The sequence below is a fragment of the Crotalus tigris genome, unplaced genomic scaffold (genome assembly GCF_016545835.1).
Source record: "Crotalus tigris isolate CLP2741 ecotype Arizona unplaced genomic scaffold, ASM1654583v1 scf7180000017742.2353718, whole genome shotgun sequence".
In the NCBI taxonomy this organism is placed as follows: domain Eukaryota; kingdom Metazoa; phylum Chordata; class Lepidosauria; order Squamata; family Viperidae; genus Crotalus; species Crotalus tigris.
Window position 1 is genome coordinate 439,399 of NW_024096609.1, and position 26,498 is coordinate 465,896.

The 26,498-nt window shown below is 38.8% G+C and overlaps 1 protein-coding gene across 3 annotated transcripts in view; it reads left to right on the forward strand.

Moving 5' to 3' along the window:
- The first annotated feature begins 2,532 nt into the window (after positions 1–2,532).
- Positions 2,533–26,498, forward strand: part of LOC120306614 — a 39,551-nt gene continuing 15,585 nt past the window's right edge. For 2 of the 3 annotated variants that reach the window (XM_039340198.1, XM_039340197.1), the window contains exons 1-2: positions 2,533–2,765; positions 4,406–4,496. In XM_039340198.1, the coding sequence (XP_039196132.1) occupies positions 2,718–2,765; positions 4,406–4,496 (139 nt within the window). In that variant the 5' untranslated portion in view covers positions 2,533–2,717. Of the gene's footprint in view, positions 2,766–3,508; positions 3,729–4,405; positions 4,497–26,498 lie in introns of all 3 variants that reach the window. The other variant, XM_039340199.1, reaches the window with a different exon arrangement.

The following is a 26,498-nucleotide window of genomic DNA, read 5'->3' on the forward strand; positions in this document are numbered from 1 at the left end:
GGTGTACACCAGTAAGCAATGTATATATATATTTACATTGCCCCCAACAATCTGGGTCCTCATTTTACCTACCCTGGAAGGATGGAAGGCTGAGTCAACCTTAAGCCGGTGAGATTTGAACCGCTGACCTGCTGAACACAGTCAGCTAAAGTGGCCTGCAGTACTGCACTCTAACTGCTGTGCCACCTCGGCTCTTTTATGAGTTCTGGTCCTCTCTTTTGCATAGAAGCCAGCTGGATGACTTGGGTTATTGTTGTAAGTAAAATAAGAGGAGGGTGCATTTATTATTATTATTATTATTGGGAGCCACCTAGAGTTTGTTATAAGATGGACAGTTATATAAATGTTTTAAACAAATTAATTAATCATGTCCCCCATTTTGTGTTGTACAAAATAAAAGCAGGATATACTGGAAATCTAAATTAGTCAATCTGTTCTGGGGGTTCAAGCAAAGAATTGTAACAGAAATCTTAGTGAAACTGTGAAGTTAGAACAGTGTCTTTATTTTTGCTGGGAACAACATGTCTAGCCAAGATCCCCACTTTGATAACAATAAGTCAAATTTAACAACAAAATGTGTTTATTGGAGTTTTGTACTATTCCTTAACCCCGGGATCAAACTTTACAGTAAACTCTCCTTGAAGTGAATACATTTGAAAAGTACACTGACTTTGGCCCTCAAGTCCTCCATTGAAACTTCTTTTCTTAACCAGTTCAAGAAGTGACTCTAATGTTAGCTAGCAAATATTCCTGGATATAGGTAGGTACCACTCCAATGCAGGTTACTTGGCCATGGCTTTCTAACCTGTCTAATCATCCTGATTAGGGGGGTTCTTTGCTTCCATGACATTTTGACTAGTTCTCCATTGATTGACTCCCTGCCTTCTATTCAGTGCTTCTTTACTTTCCAGAGGTCCTCTTCCCTTCTAGGGGAATGTGATAGCTCAATAGTAGTAACACATAATTTGTATGCAAAACTTTTTCAGGCTCAGTCTTTGGCATCTCCAGGACATAAACCTAGGCAGGAATCCTGGTCTCCAAGCTCTTCCTTAGCTGCTGTTTGCCAAACAGTCAATCATCTAGCTGAATGTAAATCTTGTGGTTTAAAGAATACTTCAGTTAGTTTGGTGGAAATCAGTTAATGAAAAAGTAGTAAATGGTGTTTTACTCAGATTTCTCCCAAGCCTTGGGCTAGGTTGAGGGTGGAGCCTCTTTTAATGGATTATTGTCTACTTGGCTTTTTGAGTTTTGGTTCCAGTTAGTGGTCTTATTTTGTTTTCTTTTAATTTTTATTTGTAAGCCAGACAGAGTTGCTATGGAGTTGAAGGCCTTGAAACTGAAACACTAAATAAAATAGAGGGACCTCGGAATCCTAGTGGACAATCACCTAACTATGAGCCAACAGTGTGCTGCAGTTGCCAAAAAAGCCAACACAGTGCTAGGCTGCATTAACAGAAGGATAGAATCAAGATCACATGAAGTGTTAATACCACTTTACAATGCCTTGGTAAGGCCACACTTGGAATACTGCATCCAGTTTTGGTCACCATGGTGTAAAAAAGATGTTGAGACTCTAGAAAGAGTACAGAGAAGAGCAACAAAATGATCAGGGGACTGGAGGCTAAAGCATACAAGGAACGGCTGCTGGAATTGGGTATGTCTAGTTTAATGAAGAGAAGGATGAGGGGGGACATGATAGCAGTATTCCAATATCTCAGGGGCTGCCATAAAGAAGAAGGAATCAAGCTATTTTCCAAAGTGCCTGAAGGCAGGACAAGAAGCAACGGGTAGAAACTAATCAAGGAGAGAATCAACCTAGAACTAAGGGAGAAACTTCCTGACAGTTAGAACAATTAACCAGTGGAACAACCTGCCTCCAGAAGTGGTGAATGCTCCAACACTGGAAGTTTTTAAGAAGAGACTGGACAGCCATTTGTCTGAAATGGTATAGGGTTTCTAGCCTGAGCAGGAGTTGGACTAGATAACCTCCAAGACAACTTTACTATTATTATTATTATTAAATAAACTTTTCCTATTTTCTGTTTTTACTACAAATTCCAGTTTTACATCTTACTGCCCACACACAGTCCTTGGTACAATTCTCAAGACTTATTTTATGCCCTTTCTCACTATAATGTCAAGGGAAGTCCTGATTGCATTAGATGGGGTTCTAGTTATATCCATTATAAGATATACTATTTTTTTCTTGGACTTTAATTCTTTCTCAACTCCACTTTTTGTCTTTAGAAATCCACTAAGCTTTATGTTTATCTAAGTAAGCGAATCTTCATCCCACTCTTACCTATGCTACTTACATGTTCTTAGTTTTTTAATCTTTATATCTCAACAAGCACTTTAGACAACCAAACTAGCAAAGCTGTAAGATGCAAATTTCCTGAAAGGAAATTGTAACTGGATTGCTGACATCATTGATGTCACAATACTAGCTCCAACAAGCTATCACAATGCCATGCTAGCTGTAGGAGAACACCACATTGATTTACATCAGGGGAGCTTTAGAAGCATGAGCATGGAACAACAGATGGGTTATTATTTTGTCTGTTTCTCTTTAGATGACCAAACTGCTTATACTGCTTGGGAATCTTATACTCAGTTAGAGAAATACAGTAACACGAAGAAGGAGGTGACTTACTCATTGCAGTACACCACCATCCAGGAAGAAGAGGCGGCTATTAATACTGGTTTATACATATACCATGATCTCAAATGACTGGGCGGAAAATCCTTCAAGGCCAGGATCAGAGGTGTGCAAAACCTTTCAAGGCTGAAATCTGGGAGGGGTTATGATCTGAAAATAACTGTGGACAGAATGTCATATCAGAATGTAGTATGGCAGACTAACTCTGCCCATAGCCTGGAGTTCAATTCTGACCAGTTCAAGATTGACTCAGCCTTCTATCCATTCGAGGTCAGTAAAATGGGGACCCAGATTGTTGGGGGCAATATGCTGACATTTGTAAACTGCTCAGAGAGTGCTATAAAGCATTATAGAGCAGTATATAAGTCTAAGTGCTATTGCTATTGCTGCTTTCAGCTGGCCAAAATGTTGACTGAGGAGACAATCTTTGGGGCCTATAGACCAGGGGTCCCCAAACTCTGGGCCATGGACTGGTACCTGCCTGCAGCTTGCTGGGAACCAGTCCGCACAAGCAGCAAGTGAGTGAGCAAAGCTTTATCTGTGCATGTGTGGGATCTAGATTGCACGTGAAGCCACCCCCCCACCCTGGTCCATGGAAAAATTGTCTTCCACAAAACCGGTCCCTGGTGCCAGAAAGACCCAGAGATATAAAATTTGGGAAGCATGATGTAGGTTCTGTTACAAGAAAATTGCTTTCATGGATAGGACCAATCTCAAAACATCCATTGAATAGAAGACCAACTATGAGGTTACTTTTTAAAATACCCCAGCTTTCTTTTTATTTTCCAGGTTGGATATGGCCTCCAATCATTCTTATTTTCAAAAAAAAAAAATATTTTTTTTTTGTAGAATTCAGAACAATAATTGGAGTTGAAAATTTTGCTGCATCAACTTCTCATTTTCTGAAGTGTTGCCACTGATGTAGCGTTCAGCAGGGAAGTTTATCTGAGTCCTGAGCTAGTACTTGAGAAGATGACCCAGGGCAGCCTTCTATGATGTGTTGCTCTGTAAAGAAGTTGGCTGGAAAATCATAGAACTTGTTCCAACTTATCTGGAAGAGACCAGACTGGTAAGGGCTGATTGAGGTCCAGTAATGTTTTGGAATTAAGTCTGGAGATACCATGAGAACTGAAGTTTCTAAGTGGTCTTTAACAGTACTCCATAAAAAAGCATGCTATAAAATATTTGGGATTGTTTTTATGGCTATTTGCTCCCTTAACAAATAATGGAACTGAGTTAAAAGGGAAATAACAGGATCTGCTTGAAGACAAGAAATTTGGAAAAAATCTAAGGTCACTTTAAGAGTGTGCCAGTAGTATTCCTTTCTAGCCACTGATCCCAGAAAGGAAAAGACTAAACATTCATTTTGTGATATAAGAGGCAATAGAGGCTCTAATCCAGAGATAATCAAGATTTGAAGGTAGCATGATACTCACATTAGATGGCCATAAAATACCCTCACTTTATAGCTCAGCTTCTCATCCCCAGGGCAGTGAAGAAGAAAAAAATCCTTATACAGTCGGGTAGCCTGTAAAGTCTGCATTGTGCAGCCCGAGCTTTGAGCAGCTGCTTTAAGCACAGCTTCATCACAGCAGCTCTATGGCAACCCTGTTTACTGACAGGAACAAGCAGCTCTTTCTCTAAAGTGCACACCTCAGTCCATGCCTCTGGAGCGGAAAAGACACCAAGACATACATGGTACTGGCTGTACATTAGTGAGCCTGATCAATGGCTATTTTCTTAAAGGATATCCTGCATCCTTCTCAGAGGGACACCTTCAACCAGCTGACACAGATGCAGTCAAATATGGACGTTCCCTTTAAGAGCACAATAAAAGGTAAGCCTGACTTCCACATTTGATGGCAGGGCAGCTGGAGTACAATTGAATTAACCCATTTTCTGGGTTTACAAAACCCACTGAACCAAAACGGAATAAATGGGGTTGTGTTTCCACAATCAAGCATGTGATTTCAAGTCAGTGGGCAGATTTTTAAGTGAACTGGGGTAAATGTACTTGCCTTACATAGCCAGTCTCCACCATTTAAACCCACCCTTACATCTCAGAGGGTGCAGCATTTATTGGAAAGTAGGCACTATATCTTGGCAGTGGTTTTAGTGTTTTCTCTGTTATTTTCTCTCTCCCATATGAACACATTGAAACTGTTTTCTTATGCTACGTGTTGAATTTGCATAAAGGTCTGCAGTATATTCTTATGTGTACATATATTTTAGTGGTTTGGGAAAAGAAATAAATTTGATTGGGGATGACAGCCCTCTCTAATGTATTTCTTACTGAAATGACAAAAAATAGCAGACAGTTGAGGGACTGAGGGGCAAAAGCATAATTTCAGCTTTAAAAATTGAATGAATGGGCTGGAAGGGATGTCTTGGCTCTCCTCTAAACTTGAGAGCACCTTCTTGATGCTTGAGGTGGATTTGGATCTGACAGTGAGAACAAACAACCAGTTGGAAGAGTTTGCCTTCAGAATTTGTGGATGCTCCGTCACTGGAGTCTTTTAAGAAGAGATTGGATAGTCACTTGTCTGGAATGGTATAGACTGATGGCGAACCTTTTAGAGACTGAGTGCCCAAACTTCAACCCAAAACCCACTTATGTATTGTCGGGTGCTGAGTGGACGTGGCCGCTGGGTGGGTGTGGCCTGCTGAGCGGGCATGGCTACAGTGGTCATGGCAGATGGGTGAGCATGGCCAGGATGGGCATGGCCAACTTGATGTTGCTCCTGGGGAGGGACGCCTGTGGGGGGCGGGCAGAGTTGGGGGAGATCCAGGGGTCTCTGGTTGGTGGGGCAGTGGGTAGGAGGCTGGTTCTGCGAGATGAGGCGAGGCAGGGCGGGGGTGCCATGTCGCAGGGCAAGGCGAGGCAGGGGCCAGGGGGCTGCTGTCTGACACCATCGGCCTCCACACACAAAGGCCAGCAAGCGCATGGGTGCTGGGATGCATCCGGCCACGTGGGACCTCAGCAAGTTAGCGGGCAGCTGGTTGAAGAAGATGGTTGCCATCTCTGGGGCATGGCGCGCGTGCCCACAGAGAGGGCTCCGAGTGCCACCTCTGCACGCATGCCATAGGTTTGCCACCACTGGTATAGAGTCTCCTCCTTCTATGTTATAACATTTCTAATTTCTATTTAGCTTCTCTTTTGTTATAAAGGCATTATAAAAACACATTCTTCAGAATGCTTCTGTGTATAACATACTCTCATAGACTGCCATAACATTACAAATCAAACATTGAGATAAATAATATGAAGACAAATGGGAAATTATTGAAGTTGCATCTGTAAAAAAAAAAAAAACACTGAAAGAATCTGTGCATTCCAAAGTTCTTGTACAGCAGGGCTGGAAGGTCATCTTGAATGTTATGGGTGAGAATCCAGTATTGGAGCCCATCATGGTAGAACAAATGCTGTGCCCCTGATGTCCATTCCTGCTATACTAACCTCTATTTATTTCTCTTCTTTTAATAGAAAAAAACTTATTTTTGGGTTGTTGACCTGTTTATCACTGTTACTTGTGGTATTATTTTATTATTGAAAATTTTTATTTTTTAACATACAAACATTATAAAAATACAATAAAATTATAAAGTAAAATAAATTCATAAGCAACCATTATCCTTTACCCCCCCTTACCTTCCCTCCCACCCCCACCCCCCTCCCTTCACTTCCCAGAACAGAATACAGGGTTAATAATAACAAAATTTATAATAATAAAAAAAGAAAAGAAGAAAAGAAAATATCATAATTAACCTTTAACTCCATAACCTATAAAACAATTCTCTATAATATTTAATATTCATTCATAAAATAAATGAAACTTTTTAATTCCATACTTTTTCTGAATATAATCTATCCATCTTCTCCATACAATAATATATCTTTCTTGTGTATGATCCTTTAAATAAGCAGAATTTTTTGCCATTTCTGCAAAACTAGATACTTTAAATATCCATTCTTCTAAAGTAGGCAAAGAATCTTTCTTCCAGTATAAACCTACTAATAACCTTGCTGCAGTTAATAAATTCAACATCAAAGTAGTTTCTTTTTCATTTAAGTCAACGAAAATACCAAGTAAAAATAGTTGAGGAGTAAACTTTATCTTTCTTCTAAAAATCTTTTGAATGTTCCACCAAATCATAATCCAAAAAGCCTTTACTTTTTTGCAATTCCACCAAATATGAAAGTATGTTGCATCATTATTGCCACATCTCCAACATTTGGGCTGTATATTAGAATACATACAAGATAATTTTTTAGGATCTAAATGCCATCTATAAAACATTTTATAAAAATTTTCTCTCAAGTTTTGAGCTTGTGTAAATTTAACATTTCTTGTCCAAATTATCTCCATAAATCCAATGAGATCGGTTCCTATATATTCTGAGCCCATTTAATCATACAATCTTTAACCAATTCTGTTTCCAAGTCTAACTCTAATAAGACATTGTATATTCTTTTTATATGAGCCGGACTTTGATTTTTAATCTGAATAACCAATTGTTTATCTTCTAATGTTATTCCCTCTTTCTTATCTACAGTCCATCTGTCCACTATTTGTAAATATTGAAACCATGACTGTAGAATATTTTCCTGCCTTAATACATCTAGGGATTTCAAAAGCCAATTCGAACCAGAGCAAATTAACAATTCTTTATACGAAATTTTATCAAAATTTGTCCCCTTAGAAGTTCCCTCAGTTGCATGTCTGGGAATCCCCCAGATAGGTATTTTATAATTTAATCTATAATAATACTTTTTCCAAACACGAAGTAAGGCATTCCTCAAAATATGTGATTTAAAAGTCCGATCGACTTTCTTATTAAAAATTAAATATGCATGCCAACCATATATTAAATCCCAACCTTCCAGAAAAAGAATATCCATATTTGTTAAGTTAAGCCAATCACTTAACCAAGTTAAGGCGGCTGCATCATAATATAATTTCAAATTAGATGCCTTAAGTCCCCCTCTTTCTCGAGCGTCCTGTAATATCTTAAACTTAACCCTTGGTTTCTTCCCGGCCCATATAAAATTATTGATATCCTTTTGCCATTCCTCCAAATTTGCCTCTTTTTTAAGAATAGGTATCATCTGAAACAAGAAAAGAAACTTTGGTAGAACATTCATTTTTACGGCTGAAATTCTCCCCAACAATGACAATTGCAATTTTTTCCAGTCTCTTAAGTCCTTTTGAACTTTTGCCCATAATGGTTCATAATTGTTCTTATACAATTTTCCATTTGAAGCAGTTAGATATACTCCCAAATATTTAACCTTTTTTACCATCTGAAAACCTGTGGCTTTAATCAAACTTTCCCTGTCCTTAACTGACATATTCTTAGATAATATCTTGGTCTTATAGTTATTAACTTTAAAACCAGAAACATTCCCATACTGTGTTATAAGTTCTAATAAACCATCAATCGCTTGATTCGGTTGTTCCAAAATTAAAACCAAATCATCCGCGAATGCCCGCAATTTATACTCATTCTTCCTTATCTTTACACCCTTGATTAACTTTGATTCTCGAATCTGAATCAATAAAATTTCCAATGTTAAAACAAATAACAATGGGGATAATGGACATCCTTGTCTTGTCCCTTTTTGAATATTAAAATTCTCAGTCAGTCCCCCATTTACAACAATTTGTGCAGATTGCTGCTGATATATAGCTTTAAGTGCATGTAAAAAATTATCCCCAAAATTCATTTTCTCTACCAATAAAAATAAAAATTGCCAGTCTAATTGATCAAAAGCTTTTTCAGCATCCAAAAAGATAAAAGCCACAGGAATCTGGTTATTCTTGTCCAAGTACTCAATTAAATTAATAATTTGTCTAACATTATGTTTCATATATCTCCCTGTTATAAATCCTGCTTGATCACTATGAATCAAATCTTTCATAACCTGCATTAGTCTATTTGCCAGAATTTTTGTAAAAATTTTATAATCAACATTTAATAGTGAGATTGGCCTATAATTCTTAGGCTCTGTAAGATCCTGATCTTCCTTCAGAATCAATGATATAAAAGCTCTTTTCCAAGGAGGAACTTGCATACCCAACAAAATACTGTTAAAGAGTTCCTTTAATGGTCCTATCATTTCTTCAGATAAAATCTTATAATACCTCGAAGTCAATCCATCTGTTCCAGGAGACTTTCCAACCTTTAACTGCTTAATAGCTAAACCAGTTTCCTCCACAGTAATTAAGCTATTCATCCCATTTTGTTGTTCCTCTGAGAGTTTAGGAAAATGTACTGATTGTAAATATTTATCTATGTCAAAACCCTTTATGTTATCACTTGAATATAATTTTGTATAAAAATCCAAAAAGCTTTTTCTAATCAAATCTTGCTGAAAAACCTCAGTACCTTTATACTTTACTTTCTGTATAATTCTAGCTTTCTGTTTCTTTCGTAACTGATAAGCCAATCACCTCCCAGGCTTATTCGCATTGCAAAAAGTATTATGTCTCATATACGACAGATTGGTAGCCACCTGATCTGCCATCAACATGTTAAATTGTTCCTTAAGCATCTTTATGGATACCTTTAAATTATTATCAGTTGGGTTAAGAACCAACTCTTGTTCTTTTAGTTTAATCTCTTCTTCTATTTCTCTACATCTTTGTAACCCTTTTTCCCTAAAAACTATATTCAATTGAATCAAAATTCCCCTCATATATGCCTTACTGGCATCCCAAACCATAGACATCGATGTCCCCTTATTCATGTTTATAGCAAAAAAATCCTTTAAATGCTCTTTACACTTTTGTACAAACTCCTCCCGATTAAACAAGTTCTCAAGATCTTCTATTCCCATCTTCCAAGTATAACCCCATCCACACAGGACTACGATCTGACAATGTTCTAGGAAAAATTTTCACCTTCCTCACTCTAGAGAGGAAGTCACTAGTAATAAAAAAATCAATCCTTGAAAATGACTGATGTCTATCAGAATAAAAAGTAAAGTCTCTATCACTTATGTTCCTTTCTCGCCAAATATCAATAAGCTCCAATTCTTCTTTCAAATCAAAAAAAGTCGTAGGTAGTTTGGTTTGAATAAAAGTTTTAGAAGAACTCCTTTTGTCTATAGTTGAGTCTAACACCCCATTCCAATCACCCATCAAAATTACAGATTTATAATCCAACTGAGATATCTTGCCATGCAGCAACTTATAAAATTATTTCTGTTGTTGATTGGGAGCATATAGTCCAACAATAAGAACTTTTCGGCCTTGTAATAATAATTCCACAAAAAGATATCTTCCTTCAGAATCAGCCTCAATTAGTTTAGCTGAAAAAGTTTTCCTCACATAAATTACCACTCCCCCTTTTTTCCCTGGAGCTGGAGCAGTAAAATGTGAGCCCAGACAGGAATTCATCAAAAATTTAGAATCCTTTAAAGTTATATGAGTCTCTTGCAAACATATCAAGTCATTATTATGTTGTTTCAAGTAATGAAAAATCTTTCTTCGTTTCTGTGGCACATTTAAGCCATTAACATTCCAGGTCAGGAACCTGACCATCTCCACCAGCCTGGAGCTTCTCGAGCATGGCCTGCAGATCAGCTGTCGAAGATCTTTTTGGTCTTGCCCCTCCCACAGGCTCTGTAGTAACCATACTTTCAACTTTATCACCACTTTTCTGCAACTGCTCTTTTTCTTTATGTTTATGGGCAGCTCGTGTCATCCTTTGCTCTTTTATGTCAAAATTCTGTGCAGCTTGTTCCAAAACCATCATTGATGAAGCTCCTGTCATAAGAGACTCTTCCGTTATCCTTATTTGTGGGGGTGATGACGATCTTGCTTTTAAAATAGACTGATAAAAATCTCTTGCCTTAGAGACAGTAGTTAATCTGTGACGTATCCCCTCATAATTTACTATTATTCCTCTTGGAATCTCCCATCTGAACTGAATTTGACGATGTTTTAGCTCATCAGACAAAAAAGTAAAATCTTTTCTGGCTCTTAAAATTTTTGGAGGTATTTCTTTTAAAATTATCACATCTTGATCAACAATTTGAAACTTTTGTTTGTAAAAAGCCTGTATAATTTCATTACGGATAGATCTTCTGGAAAAATAAATAACCACATCTCTTGGTAAATTTCTCTGTCTGGCAACCCGTGAGTTAACTCTAAAAATTTTTTCTATCTCATTCTCAATTATTTCAGGCCTCCAGCCAATATTAAGAGCAATATCTTTCACAATAAGCATCTAAGTCCTCCTGAGAGCTCTCTCTCAGGCCTCTGATACGCAATGCATATTCCATCTCTTTATATTGTGAAATGATTTGTTCATCCTGTGTAATTTCTATCTTATTCTCTACCTCCTGCATCCTAGATTCCATTCTTGCTGCATTTTCAGTAATCTCTTCCATCTTGTCATCAATCCTCTCTATATGCAGGGCAAGGCCCTGAAAAGCAAAAAGTATATGGTCCCTTACTTGCTTGTTCTTTTTCTCCAATAATTCTTCTGTATTAGCCCTCTCTGCAATTATAAGATCTTTTACTTCCTCCTTAATATCCAGGGCATGCTGTTTTAAAGCTTCTTGTAAATCATTAAGAGAAATTGCAGAAGGAGGAGGAGAAGGTGGAGGTGATTTTGGTTTCTGAGAAGCAGGCTGAGGCATTGGAGAAGAAATAGGAACTTTAGGGGCGGGAAGCAGGCGTTTTGAAGCCATTTTCTTAAGTTCCAAGAAGAAAGATTCTTATTGAAAAAAAAAAGAAAAAAGGAAAAAGAAATCACAGTTCTTTTAAATATTCTTTAAAAAAAAACAAAGAAGAAAAAAGAAGAAAGAATAAAAGCCAAATTCTTACTTCTGTATTTAAAGAGTTAGTCTATATCCAAGTTTTACTTTGTAATGCAAATCAGGCAAGAAAGACGATCGCCAATTTACTTTTCACTTTCCCTTTCTTCTAAAGGGAAAGTGAGCAAAAGAAGAAGAAGAGGAAACTTGCTGAAGTTAAAGGCACCATCAAACTTGAGCACAGTCTCTCCTGGTCTGCTCTGTCTGCTTTCAAATACTCACAAGCAGCTGAAAAAAAGCAGATGTGGAAGCAGCAGCTTGCTTCATCCCAAAGCTTCGGGATGAAGGCTCCCTGGAACGCGGAGATTACTCAGGGTCCGAGGGAGCTCTACCCTCCGATCCCCAAAATAACAGGGATCCAGGGGAGCTCTTACCTCTACCTGAGAGCTCTCCTCCTCCCTTTTTCCCAGGGAGGAGATTCAAGCTGCGGGACAGCTGATTGTCAAAGTCCCGCGGCTTTTATACGGACCAGGAACAGGCGGCTTTGTAAAACGCTGCAATCATCGTCGCTGGAACCACAGGAGGTCGACCACTTGTGGTATTATTGATACCACTTGGACAGTTATAGATCTCAAAATTGCCAGTTGTCATCCACCTTCCTCAAGCATACAGTGTGATGTGTATTTGATTTTGACGTGTGTTTGTCATATAATCTGGGGAATAAAATAGAATATATTACAAATTATGTAAATTGACATGATTGACAAAAAGCCTTTCAAAGCTGCCACCATTTTCAATTCCTAGCCACTCAAGAGCAATTTGAAGCTGATGAAGAAATCTTCTGATCTTGAAATGCCAAGAATGCCATTGCTATGAGTAACATGAAGGTTTCTGTCTACAAGTTCTCAAGAACTTTAAGCCTTTGAAATTCTGAGATGCAGTGCAGCTGAGCTAGAAATAAATGGATTGAGTTATAAATGTATAAATAAATTACTGAGAAGATGCCATGGAATAACACATGATTTGGGAGCAATGAAAGGACCCTATGTGGAAGTGCCACAATGGACAGGATAATACACTTCAGAGTTCAGTCAGTCAGCCAATATGGAGAAAAACATTTATTGAAAGGGGATGATGAATAGGCACTGATTGATTGATTGATTGATTGATTGATTGATTGAAAGAGAAACATGGAAAGTTAATTCTCAGCAATAATCTAGAGCCATAAAACCCAGGAGTTTAGGTTTTAGTAACTGGCGGAAGAGAGGAGTTATCAAAAGAATATTTTGAATAAGAACAGCCATTGGGCAATGAGTGTTAATAAGCGAAGGAAAAAGATATGGAAATCTAACTTTTGAAAAATCTTGAAAGCCAGGAAAAGCAAATCTGATTAGAAACACTAATTCTGAATGGACTTTCTCAGGCTAAAGCTTTTCAAAAATCATTTCCACTAGCTGGCATATAGCAGGGATGTCTAGAGAAGAGGGTCCTTACTACACTGTGTCTCTATCTTCCTTCTCAGCCTTAGGGGCCTGGGGAATTATTTCTCTTGCCTAGCAAGGCTGTGGGGAATTGGAAGGAGGCAAAATCACCTTTTAAAGGAGGTCAAGAATAGCTCCAATGGAGGTGTTTATAATGCAATGGTCCTGATTCATGCACAGGGGAATTTTTAAAAAGGCAGAATGGATGCTTTTAAGTTGGTAACCTTCCTTGGTATTCCCACTGCTTCTTTAATAGTTTCCTTTCTCTAATTAAAACAAGAATTATTAAAGAGGAAAAGAGTTGTTTCAAGTAATGCATACAGTATATTTAATTCATTTTTAATTTTAGCAAAAATAAAGAAAAAGGCCTAAGAAAATACATTAAATATAATCCGTTTTTAGTAAACCATTTCCAGAAAAAATATCATTTTAAAACCCACAAATGGCAATTACCCATAGAAATATTTAAAAGTCAATCGGAACAGGCCTTTAGATATTTGCTTAAAAGGAGGTCCAGTGAAGACCAGCTGCTAGTCTCCTGGGAGATAATTCCACAGCATGGGGGTCACGTAACCTATGAGTTTATTTTAAACTAAGATCTCAGGCATGATTTGTCAAACAGCTCATAGTTATTTGCTTTGCACGCAACACTAAGCCATAATGGGTTTGTTTATATCTCTTGCTCAGCCAGAAACAAAGCATAAAATGAACCAGGCCTATGCAATGGAATGGACAGCACAGATAAGTCAGCTTTGGCTTAGAAAAAGAAGATGACGTAACATGTCAGGGACAAGGGATGGCATCAGCTGTGTTATCCCATGGCACACTCTTATGAATGCATTTCTGTTTCTTCTGATGGAAGGGTGCTCATATAAATTTGATGAATGAAGGTATGAGCAACTTACAGTGCTACTACAAGAAACAAGAATGGTGGTATGGAGGGTTAATGTTGGAGGGCTTTTGGTTTGAATAGGAATGTTTAGAGCAAAAATAAAAGTTTTAGAAAGTCTAGGATTCCAAATCAGTATCCTGGTGATTTTAGCTTTTCTTCTTTCATTTACCTTAGGAGCAGGGAACTTGTAGTGCTCAGGGCACATATAGCTCCAAAGCCTTGTTTTTGAATATGTGGAGCTCTCTCCTATCCTCATTATTAAAATCCGGGTGGGTATGTTTTCCCACTATGTTTAGAGAAGAAATACATAGTGAATTAAGCATAAGACCTAAAACAGACTTAATAATTTCAAAGAAAAGTCTCTCTCTGCCTGAAGCAGAAAAACCAAAATCAGAAAATCCTGCTACATCTGTGTAGCTCATCATAGTTCAGAGTTGATGTATGTAAAAAAAAAAGGAGTAAAGTTTTGATCTTGCAAGATGATTGCCCTTTTGACTTTTTGGACCTCATGGGTGTTGTTGTCACTCTGCCCATTATGGCCACTTCTATTCATGTAATGTGCAGATCCTGAGCAAGAAAAGCCTGCTAATATTACATCTTAGGCAACCACTGCTCTTGCATCCACTAGAAGTGAATTTTTAAAAAATTATATATATTGGAAAGAGCCAAGGTTTGTTTTAACAAAGATGACAACTTACTGTAATTGCACCCTGAAAGCCACCCTCCTCCTCATTATTCACAAGACAAAAACAGAATACTTGTCTTCATAAAAGCTGAAATTTGAGGCACAAAACCAGAAGCAAGTCAGGCATACGTTTTGAGCACAGTTACTAGCAATGTTTGCAATTAAAGTAGTTGGGACTTTTGGTCACTAAAATTACTTTAGAATGAGGCACTTTGTTTGCTTTGGCCTTGAGATGACAGGTATTATATTTCAGACTGAACAGAAGATAGAAATGGAGCCAGAAGTTTGATCCAATATAATACCCTTTTTATGGGAGGTGCTATTACATTGTTTTTGAGCCTTCAAGTGAGTTTTGATTCCTGGTGATGCCTTTGAGAAGTCCCTGCAGTTTTTTTAGCAAGATTTTTCAGAACTGGTTTGCCATTGTCTTCCTTAGGCTGAGAGAGTCACCCAGCTGGCTCTGTCACTAAAACAGGGCTAGAACTCACAATCTCCTGGTTTCTAGCATGGTGCCTTAACCACTACACCAGTGGTGGCGAACCTATGGCATGGGTGCCAGAGGTGGCACTCAGAGTGCTCTCTGTGGGCACGCTTGCCATCGCCCCAGTCCTAGGCCTTCATCTGGGTTTTATAAAACCTTTTTGCTTTAGGCCTCCACCGCCGTATGCCAAAAAAAAAAAGGTTCAATCAATCAGTCAATTTCAACTTCTCGCAGGAAAAAAAAAGATTTTGCAAAGTTGGAATTGATTGAACTTTTTAGTTCCATCCAGTCTGCTGTTACCACCACAGCCACGCCCACCTAATGGGCCACACCCACCCAATGGCCCATACCCAGCCGGCACCCGACGATGCGTAAGTGGATTTTGGGTTGCAGTTTGGGCACTCGGTCTCTAAAAGGTTCGCCATCACTGCACTACAGCATACAGGTTCTCCACAGTCACCTGACTTGGCCATGCACATGCAGTTCCCTTCTCAAAAACTGTCAGAAGTGCTCAGCAACATAGGTGTAATCAAACCTGGGTGAAACAAGCCTTAGAAGCATATAACCTAGCCAAACATTTTTCATGGTTTCATAGGCTAGTGCCATGCATTTAAAAAGAAACACAACTTTTCTGTCCTTTGTGATACATTTTAATGAAAGTATTTGTTTTAAAAATTTCTTTCCATTGAGCACTTTCAAGAATTACTCAGGATCCCATGTGACATTCTTGCACTTGCTTAGGTACAAGGGCAAGGGATATTTGTGGATGGCCTCTATTTCATTCTGTAATAATGCTTCCTAAAAATGGATATTTGCACCACTAAGCCTTGGAAATCCTTTTAAAAATAAAAAGTCTGGTGTTTTAAATTAAACATTAAATTCAAAGGAATTCTACCAAAAGGACACCATTCCTAGATAATATGTACAGGGGTGAGAAGACACTGTCCACTTCATTTTCAACTTCTCTCTCTCTTCATCTGTTCTAAGCTCAGCTTTTTCCTCCTCAACTAATCTCTGCACCAAAGCAAGACAATTGCTTGGTCTTAGACTTTCACTTATGCTTCTTATTCAGTCATTCAATTTCTGTTACTATCTACTTTCATACGACTGGATAAAATAAAAATATAATCATTTAAAACAATAATAAAAATGGTTCTGCTAGTAGGGAAACAAAACCACCTGAACAGATAAAACATCTTCAACATTAGCACAAAATCCCAACAGGAATAGGCAGATCATTTCCTTGAAAGATAAAAGCTCAGTGGGAGAACATTGATCCAAAGAAGATGTAGGATAACAATTTACTACAATGTTGTGGTTACTGTTGTTATTATTATACTCAGCTTCTAACTATTTGGGTGGGGATTCTTGCTTCCTCATCTCCTACCAAAGTTCCTCTGAGGCTACTTCATAGCCAGATCTTAGCCAAGATCCTAGCTGATCTCATTCTAGAATGCTACAGTTTATTTAAGATCAAGCCAAAATGTCTCCCATATAGGTGAAGATACAAGAGAAATGAAGAGCTAAACTAATAGCCATTCTTTTTTTTGGTAGTTTCTTTTAATAAAATTGTATGTTTATAGAAGATAGAAACTAATACAAACTAACATAATGTAAAAAGAAGAAAAGAAAAAAAAGAAAGTTAAAGGAAAGGGAAAAAGGTTAAAAAAATTGAAAAAAGATTCAAGAAGTAGTTTCCAATCTTCTTTACAGCAGTTATAAATACAATTATAAATTTACCTCTTGCTCTAAGCTTACAACATTACTTTCTTCTTTCTATAGTCCATCCAGTCTAATCATCAAACTCATACATCCAGAGTTTTTTTTTTCTATTTTATACAAAAAGTCCATGAGGATTTTCAAGAGATAAACATAGAAATTGTCTTTTCTTTGACTAAAGAACTAAATTTAGCCATCTCAGCAAGTTCTGTCTTCTTCCTCCACAATTCCTCCATTCCATCTTTGTGCATACAATAGTATTGCTACAGTTATTATTTACAAAAACAAAATTCTATGACATATTGCTAGAGAGAAGTATCCTGAGAATGGGCTCCAGCATGAGTTCAAAAACTTGGACAACTAAACCTGGTGACTGGTGACTGACCCAGATTGGAACCTGCAACAGTATCCTAGGGCACATATGTTCTCCTTCATTCTTTGACTTTTTTCCAACTGTTTATTCTTCAGTCCCAAAAGAAAGACCTCTGGTCTCAACTTCAATTAATCTTTAAAATCCTCTGAATCAGTGTATGTATTTGAATCAAAAATTTTCTAGCTTTTTTATATGTCCACCATGTGTGTTGTTCTTATTCGTTTTCCCACTCTAAATTTGAAGTGCCTTTATACATTCTGGACAATTTATTAGGTGACATACAGTATACCCACGATATTTCATGTTGTAACAATTATCTTTCAGAGTACAATTCCTTATCACCACATATTTTCTCATTGTTTTAGATCATACTGGCTCCAAAATCAAGGCACCTCAAAGCAAATGCCGATTAAAAATGATGCTTTTCAAACCTCTCGTGTGCCCACTTGATAGTTCAATGCAGGACTCCACAAGAATCATGAGTCCAGGACTATCAACCAATTTTATGAGAAAAAATATGCTGAAACCTCCTTGCTATCTGCTGGTTGGCCTGGCATCTATTCCAGCTCTGAACCTGTATTTCCTTTTCTCCATCTTGGAAGCCTTGAGGGTTCAGACTTTTGCCTCATCTCCCATTTAGCCCACTGTAAAAATATGTAACTGAGTGTTATCTATATATTGATTTCTTCCATAGGCTTTATTCATATATTAATCCAAATTAGAAAGAGTCAGGCTCTGGGGCACTGGAATTCCCAAGGGCTTGACATCTCCTCTTCCACAACCTTCAACCAGAATTGCCCACTTAGGAAAGAGAAGAAGGATCATCAAACACTGCCGTAACTCTCATGGGGCTTTCTCAGTAGTGATAATATTGTCACTATGGTGGGGAGGGCATTCTTGAGAAATTATTGGAATTGTTTTTATTTCCCAGGAAGAATTTGTGCTTGGTAAAGAATTTTAAAAGAACTTTGTTGCATGCTCTATCGCCAGGCTTTTTCAGAGAATAAGTAGGGTACTTTCTGTGGTCTGCACCATAAGCCCTACAGAAGAAGAGTGGGATAGCAAAGCCAGCTATTACACTTATTTAGGTACAAGTCACAGATCATTTTAAAGAGATTTGCTAAGCCACCTCATTGTGCCCTACTAGCTCTCAAGTTTAGTTGGAATAACAAGAGAAACTTTAATAAAGTGGGAGTTGCTCATTTATAGCTGCTTACCCAGCCGACAAACTGGCAAACACATCAGACCTTTAGAGAGAGGAGGAAGCTGACATCAGAGTTGGCAGCATGTGTACAGGACTTCTCCATCAGAGTGCAGTTGTAGAAACATCTGTTTATGATGTATCTGGGGGCACAGTGCCAAGTTTTAATAATATGCAACTTGATAGATCCCTCTTTGCCCAGAATGCCTTATTCATCTCCTGTGGCTCAGTTCCCACTGATTCCTTAGAGATCCAGCAAACAGTGTGGCAGCCATTCTGCCCAGCTCAAAGGAGTCTCTGGTAACAAGGTTCGTAAAAGGAGACCACTCTTTATACAAATAATGGTTTAGCTGGCTTTGAAGCGTATACTCTCCCTGAAATAAGGGCAATATTTCCACAGCCCACAGCTGCTGAGATCAACAACTGGATTGTAGTATTATTGTAACCTTCACTACCTAGGTGGCCAAGTGCACATCTGCTGCCAGAATGGACTAAGAAGGAGTTTGAACCCCTTACTCTACAGCAGTCTATACAGATTTCATCTGTGGGAATGGAAGGAAGAGAAAGAATTGTGCCTTAGGTGACACAGACATCTGGTCTGTAGTTTTAAAGGAGCCACTTGCTCTGCCTTGTAAAAAGTTCAGTCAGCCAAAGCTTTGTCCCTTCTAAATCCAGATGCAGAATGTAGTGTGTCTTCCAGGCATCTGTGAACAGCTACAATAACTATAACAAGCATTGCTCGTGGTGAGAGATGCTGGGAGTTGGAGTTCAGGAATGTTTGGAGGTTTTCAGCTTTTCTATCTGTGACTTTCTAATGGAAAAGGCAAAGTCCATTTAGGAAATATGGAGCTGGTTCCCTTGATTGGTTTCACACTCTGTCAAGGCTGAAGCCATCAGCAGTTAACAAATATGAGCCAGAAGCTGAGTCATGGACAAGGAATGAAACAAAAGAGTTATTACCAAAAAATACACTGAAGCAAAGCCAGAAAGACCTTGTTGGTGAAACAAGAGCCCCACCAAATTATGAGGCCATGTATAGACCTTCCTGCCCTCAAGACTTTTGTGAATGTGGTGGTGAATGTGCTGGCAGGACAAGAAGCAATGGATGGAAACTAATCAAGGAGAGAAGCAACCTAGAATTAAGGAGAAAATTCCTGACAGTTAGAACAGTTAATCAGTGGAACAACCTGCCTCCAAAAGCTGTGAATGCTCCAACACTGGAAGTTTTTAAGAAGAGACTGGACAGCCATTTGTCTGAAATGTTATAGGGTTTCCTGCCTGAGTGGGGGATTGGCCTAGATGTCCTCCAAGTTCCCTTCCAACGTTGTTGTTGTTGTTGTTGTTATTTTGGATCATCGCACAGTCAGCCAGATGTTCAGACTGGATTTGGCATTTTGTCCTTATCAAGGACCTGGGATAGGCAGATGTGGATGTTTGATGTTATTACAGATATCATCGCAGGATGGAAGCAGTTCCTAGTAAGGCCGCCTTTTGCAATTGACTAATGGTGAATTTGTCAATGCCAATGGTGTTCAAGTGGTGCTCCAGTTGTTTTGGGATTGCACCCAAGGCACCTATTACTATTGGTACTACCTTTGTTTGCTTCTGCCACAGTCTTTCTATTTCTATTTGTAGATTTTTGTATTTTGTTATCTTCTCCAGTTCTTTCTTGTCTATTCTGCTGTCTCCAGGCACTGCTACGTCCACTATCCAGACTTTTTTGTCTTTCTTATCGACAATTGTTAAGTCTGGGGTGTTATGTTGCAGGTGCTTGTCTGTTTGAATTCTGAAATCCCAGAGCAGTTTAATTTTATCATTTTCTATGACTTTCTCTATTTTATGATCCACCAGCGTTCACAACTTACGGAGGAAGGTTATTCTACTGATTAATTGTTCTGACTGTCAGGAAATTCCTCCTTAGTGCTAGGTTGCTTCTCTCTTTGATTAGTTTCCATTCATTGCTTCTTGTCCTGCCTTCAGGTGCTTTGGAGAATAGCTTGACTCCCTCTTCTTTGTGGCAACCCCTAAGGTATTAGAATACTGCTATCATGTCCCCCCTCATCCTTTTATTCATTAAACTAGACATACCCAATTCCAGCAACCATTCCTTATATGTTTTAGTCTCCAGTCCCCTAATCAGTTTGTTCCTCTTCTCTGTACTCTTTCTAGTCTCAACATCTTCTTTACATTGTGGCAACCAAAACTGGAGGCAATATTCCAAGTGTGGCCTTACCAAGATGTTGTAAAGTGATATTAACACTTAACGTGATCTTGATTCTGTCCCTCTGCCTAGCACTGTGTTGGCTTTTTTGGCAGCTGCAGAACACTGCTGGCTCATATTTAAGTGATTGTCCACTAGGACTCCAAGATCTTTCTCACAGTTACTACTATTGAACAAGGTACCACCTGTACTGTATCTGTGCATCTTGTTTTTCTTGTCTAAATGTAGAACCTTACCTTTTTCAGCATTGAATTTCATTTTGTTAGATAGTGCCCAATTTTCAAGTCTGTCAAGATCCTTCTGTATCTTAAGCCTATCTTCTGGAGTATCGGCTATTCCTGCCAGCTTGGAGTTGCCAGCAAATTTGATGAGTTCCCCATCTATCCCCTCATTCAAATAATTGATGAAGATGTTGAAAAGCACTGGGCCCAGAAAAAAGCCCTGGGACATCCCAATATACACTTCCCTCCATGTAGATGCAGTTCCATTGAGGACCACATGCTGAGTACGGCTGGCTACAAATCCATCTGGTGGTGATGCTGTCTAACCCACAATTTTCTATCTTATCAAATAGTAGGTTGTGGTCTACTACACTAACTTAGATGTACACTAACTCCAAGGGAAAGTGTCAAAAAGTGTGCCTTGGAGATGTAGTATTTTATGTTTTCCACCATATTAGCAGTGCTTTGCAGTCAAAGGTATGTAATCAATGGAGGGTGTCAAATTGTAGAGGCAGGAGGTGGTTCTTTGGAAGCAGAGCACAGAAAAGAGAGACACTAAAATAAATAGATTATGGTCTTTGTACCATAGCCAGTATCTTAGAAGACAAGTTTTACAATAGAGCTACTAAACGATGTTAACAATATGATTCTGCCGTTTCCCTGTAGGTGATTTCAGGACACATCAAGCCATTCTGTTTTCATCTCTTTACAGCCAGACCCACAGTCCTTCATCCCACCTTTCCCAGGCAGTGTCTCTTGTAATGCTTATGCAGGCTCCATGCTGACTTTCAGACGATGTCAAAAAAAAAAAAAAAGTTAATGACAAACTGTTTTTACAGACTTTTGGCACCTGGAATGCACATGGGCATGAGAGCAATGAATTGGATTCCAGAATCCAGGAGGTTTTTCTTAGGACAGCCAGCAGTCAAATGTCTTCAGCCTTAGCTCGGTTCAGAAACAGCCAGGCTGGAATTTCTAGCTGGAGCCCCTGAGGAAGGCGGTCTGACCCCCCTCTGAACAATCCTGCCAGCCTAGCATATAATTCTTAATGCCATATTGTGTTTTCCCTGCTTGTTCTCCCAGTTCACAAAGCAGCCTTTGTTCAGGCTGCTGCAGCACTTCCTCTTGCTGGCTGATTGGAAACACTGCAGTCACTTTTCTCCCAGCTTTTGCTGTCGACTGGGCCTGGAGGAGCATCTGTGCAGCAAAGGCAGCACAAGGACCTCTTCAGGAACAAATAAGCTAGCAGCTGTTGAAAGATGCTAGAGTGCTGACTTCCAGAAGGATGCCAGTGGAAGTCAGACACTGAGAAAGAGGTCTCTTATCTTAGGCACGACTGAGGTTGGAGCCAGAGGAAAAGAGTTTGTAGTTAGAATTTTTTGTCCTGGGAATCCAGCACTAATGGTTTTGATTGACAGCAGCAACTTTCTAGGATATTAGGTGGGAGCTTGTTCTGATTAGCTACTAGCCAACCCACTTAACTGAAGATGTCAAGAACTGAATATAATCCCTTCTGTATGCAAAGCAGGTTATCTGACTCTAAGGTAGAGCTGCTTCCTTGACCAATTTTTAATTCAATAGCAGTAGCACTTAGACTTATATACCGCTTCACAGGGCTTTACAGCCCTCTCTAAGTGATTTACAGAGTCAGCATATTACCCCCAACCAGGGCTTTTTTTCTCATAGGATGTCCAGAATGGAGTTCCGGCACCTTTTTTGGATGGAACCTTGTAGGGTAGGGTAGTATGACGTGTGTGAGTTCTGGCACCTTTTTTTTTTTTTTTTATAAAAAAAGCACTGCCCCCAGCAATCTGGATCCTCTTTTTACTGACCTTGGAAGAATGGAACTTTGAGTCAACCTTGAGCTGATGAGAATCAAACTGCTGGCAGTAAGCAGTATGAGCTGCAATACTGCATTCTAACCACTGTGCCATCAGGGCTAATTCAAATGTAGCGGAACCATACAGATTTAGGTTTTCACACAATTCTGGATGTCAACTGAGTCCCTCTTGCATCACTGGGTCATACCTCAGGATATTCTTTCTCTCTTAAGTCAGAAAAATAAACATCAGAACTGATTCAAGTCTAAGCTAGGCTTTTTAAAACAAACAAAACATACTTTTCTCCCAGCTTTGAAAATATCTTCAAAACATCCTACAAGAGAAACAGTTCTACTCGCTTCCAGATGAAACTTTCATAGTGCAACTCATTTGAGTGTTTCATCACTTGCACCTAAAAATGGAATAAAATGTCCTGGAGACATGTTTTCCTTGCTAGGTTCTGTGATGTAACCTCCTGCTATGATTAATATTGGATTAAGTAATCTTGAGCCTTTCTAACATTAAAGCCAGTGGTGGGATTCAGCCAGTTCACACCACTTTGGCAGAACTGGTTGCTAATTTTTTGTTGCCCAGGCCCAGATTGGACTTCTGGAAGCAGCATCCATACAGAGAACCGGTTGTTCACATATTTGAATCCCACCACTGGTTGTTCACATATTTGAATCCCATCACTGGTTAAAGTCATGTTTTTCCCTCGAGCCAACAGCATCCAGGGAAAGATACAAGGTTTCTAAGACTTTGTGGAAGAGGAAGCTAGGTGACTTGCAGTGGGGGGGGGGGCACACCTTTCTGGCTCATCACTTTTTCAGCTGTCTTTTGATCTTGTCTCTCTAAGTAGCTGAGGAATTGTTTTTATTGTTGTTTTATTATTTTTGTTCACATGTCAAGCAGATAGGAATGCTTTCACACAACCTATTTGTTCTTTGCTTTTCTTTAGCTTTGCCGCAAGAAAACTGCATCTCTGCAATTGTGTTTATTCGTCTTGGTATTATTGCCACAGGCATCAGTTGTGTAATCAGAAGCCATCTGTGACCTGCAATTTTCCACTTCATTTTTAGTAGTAACGATGGCATTGCAAGGGAAAGCATAACACTAGTTGTGCTGAGTCAAAACAGATCTGCCTGGTCCAGCATCCTCACTCTAGCAGCCTTGGAATAGTTAGAAGCCCTGTAAGCTAAAGAGAGACACACTCTATTCTTTATGGACCCAATACAGTAGCCAGAGATTTTCTGCCTTAGCTAGGTGAACCTGCTTTTAAGATGTCATATTTAGTAGCACTTAGAAATGTTCAAGATAATGTTATTTTTATGCAAGTATAATTTTAGCACCTTTTTTTTAGTTATCAGTATTTTCTTTGGGAAATAAAACCATCAGGTCTGTATATAACCTGCCTGCCTTCTAATGGCTGTTTGAGAAGCAACACTTAAAACACCCAAACTTTTTCCCAAAGCAATGATGTAAAAGCTTTACTTCTTTAATGCCTACTTGTCTTTCTGGTAGGTGCCAAAAGAAAGAAGCTGGCAACTTTTGCACCCTTTGCAAGACGTTGCTGTTGCTTTTACCTGCTCCTTTTATGTCCATCAATAGTGACCACACTTGTGCCTAGACTATCATTATTTAGTACCATTATTTTGTGGACTCAAGCTAACTTCAAAGATTCTGCCCAGCTGATCACAGCTCTTTCTGTCACTTTGCCACTGGAGCAACGAAGGGCAGGTCTTTTGAACAGGGTCTGGACACATGCATTGGCCTTGTCCTCAGCTGACCCTAGCATTATTATCTCCCTCTTATGTACTTGCTATGGAAACGGGTGACAACTTTTGAAGAGCCTTAAGAGGTGTCCTTGCATTCCCTCCAATGGGTGTGAGGCTGGCAGAAAATATTTATTGGTTTTCTCTGGTGCCTAGTGTACAACTGGGTTGCCCATATTAAGCAGTTTCTGGCTTTGTGTCTGCACACTGTACTGAGTTGACTTATACTTTACTGTCTCCTGCATATGTTGAATCAAACTAGTCTCCCCACAATACCATGCCCTAGAATGAAAGTAACTGTTGCTGTCTTTCCAATATTTCTTTAGGAGTTTTTTGCTTGGATCCTACAATCAAGGAAAGCAAAGTTGTTTTCAGAAACCAGCCACTGATTTTGCTACAACTTTAATCAGACTGCATGTCAAATTCCAGCAGTATAATTTTCACCGTTTCTATTTCTTAACAGTCATCAGAGTTGCCTTGTCTAGAATGTCCTTCTTTTTTTCTAGTTTTTTTTAAAATTGGCTAAGCATGATGTGTAAATACAAATATCATGCTTTAGCTTTATGTATGAAGGATTAGTGCATTTTCATCAATTCCCCTTTTAAAAACCCTGGCTTAACATGCTGTTTGAGCACAGTAACAGATTCTAGTCTTGTATCAAATAACTGACTGGTATGTGGTGTATGCTTAGCAGAGGATGGAGCCAAGCAGGCTGGCCAGGTTCTCTGCCCACTCCAACTTCAGATTCACTTGAAAGGGAATGTGTTTGTGTGTGTGTGTGTGTGTGTGTGTGTGTGTGTGTGTTCACGTGAGCTTGAATACACATTTTTTCCTCTTCTGGGAACCTAATAAAATAGTCTAAAATAATGTGAAATGCTCTGTTCACATTTAAATTAACTCAATTATCACCCTCCTGTGCCTCAGTGGCACATTTTTTAGTCTTTTTCAACTTTTAAGGGTTTTCTTTTTCAGAATCAAAGAGTAATCCTACTAACCCAGGGACATCTCTAAAGGATCTGTTGGTTTTGTTGCCATGCCAAATACTTTCCTGATTTGGAAAGTCTTTTATTTTCTTCCTTCTCTGTGCATATTGTTGGAATATGGGAAAGGTGCAATGCAGATGGAAAGAAAAGAGGAAAGAAAAGGAAGAGGGGGGAAAAAGTGTGATTTTGAAATGTTACTTTTCATTTAGCACGTGTGTCTTGCCAAGGTACGACTAACACAAAACCAGCTTCAGCAAAAGTCTAAAATGAAGGAAGAGGAGAAGGAACATTTCCTCTAACTACCTTATACACTTATGCCCTGGATAGGTGGATCAGCATTTTAAAACATATACAAACGAAACAGCGCTACATCCATGGCAACATGAAACCTCACATGCAATTCCAAGCTCAGCTGACAATGGAAAGCAATGAAAAACAGTAAAAAAAAGGTTGACATATAGAAACAACTTATACTTGCTACATAGTGGAAGATCAGTGGAAGATTTAATTTCATCATTTTATGCTAGCTAAATGAATCTTGGGATCAGGAGTTTTCCCACTGGCAATGCTTTAAATGGCCATTAGCCGATTCTTTCCCTGTAGCAATTCCTCTTATGGCATTAGCTGAGATCTAAATGCAGAGATTTTCCTCAGGCCTTTGGGAGATTACTTTAAAACAAAGCAGAATGCTCTAAACCTTCCTATTTCTTTAGAGAATGAAGCATGGAGGGAAGTAAGCAGTGGGGTACCACAAGGTTCCATCTTAGGCTCAGACCTCTTCAATATCTTCATAAATGACTTAGATGAGGGAATTGAAGGGGAACTCATTAGATTTGCAGATGACACCAAACTGACAGGACTGGCTAACACCACAGAAGACAAACTCAGGATCTCAAAAGATCTTGACAAACTTGGACATTGGGCCCTATCCAAGAAAATGAGTTTTAATGTGGAGAAAAGCAAAATTTTATATTTAGGCAGGAAATGTAGGCATTTACATTTAGGCAGGAAAAATCAAAGGTGAAAGTTTTTGAGACCTGGCTCAAAAACAGTAACTGTGAGAGGGATCTTTGAATCCTAGTGGATGATCACATGATTATGAGCCAGCAGTGTACAGTAGCAACCAAAAAAGCTAATACAATTCTGGGTTGTATAAACAGAGTCATAGAATTAAGATCACGTGAAGCATTAGTACCGCTTTATAAAACCCCAGTAAGATCACACCT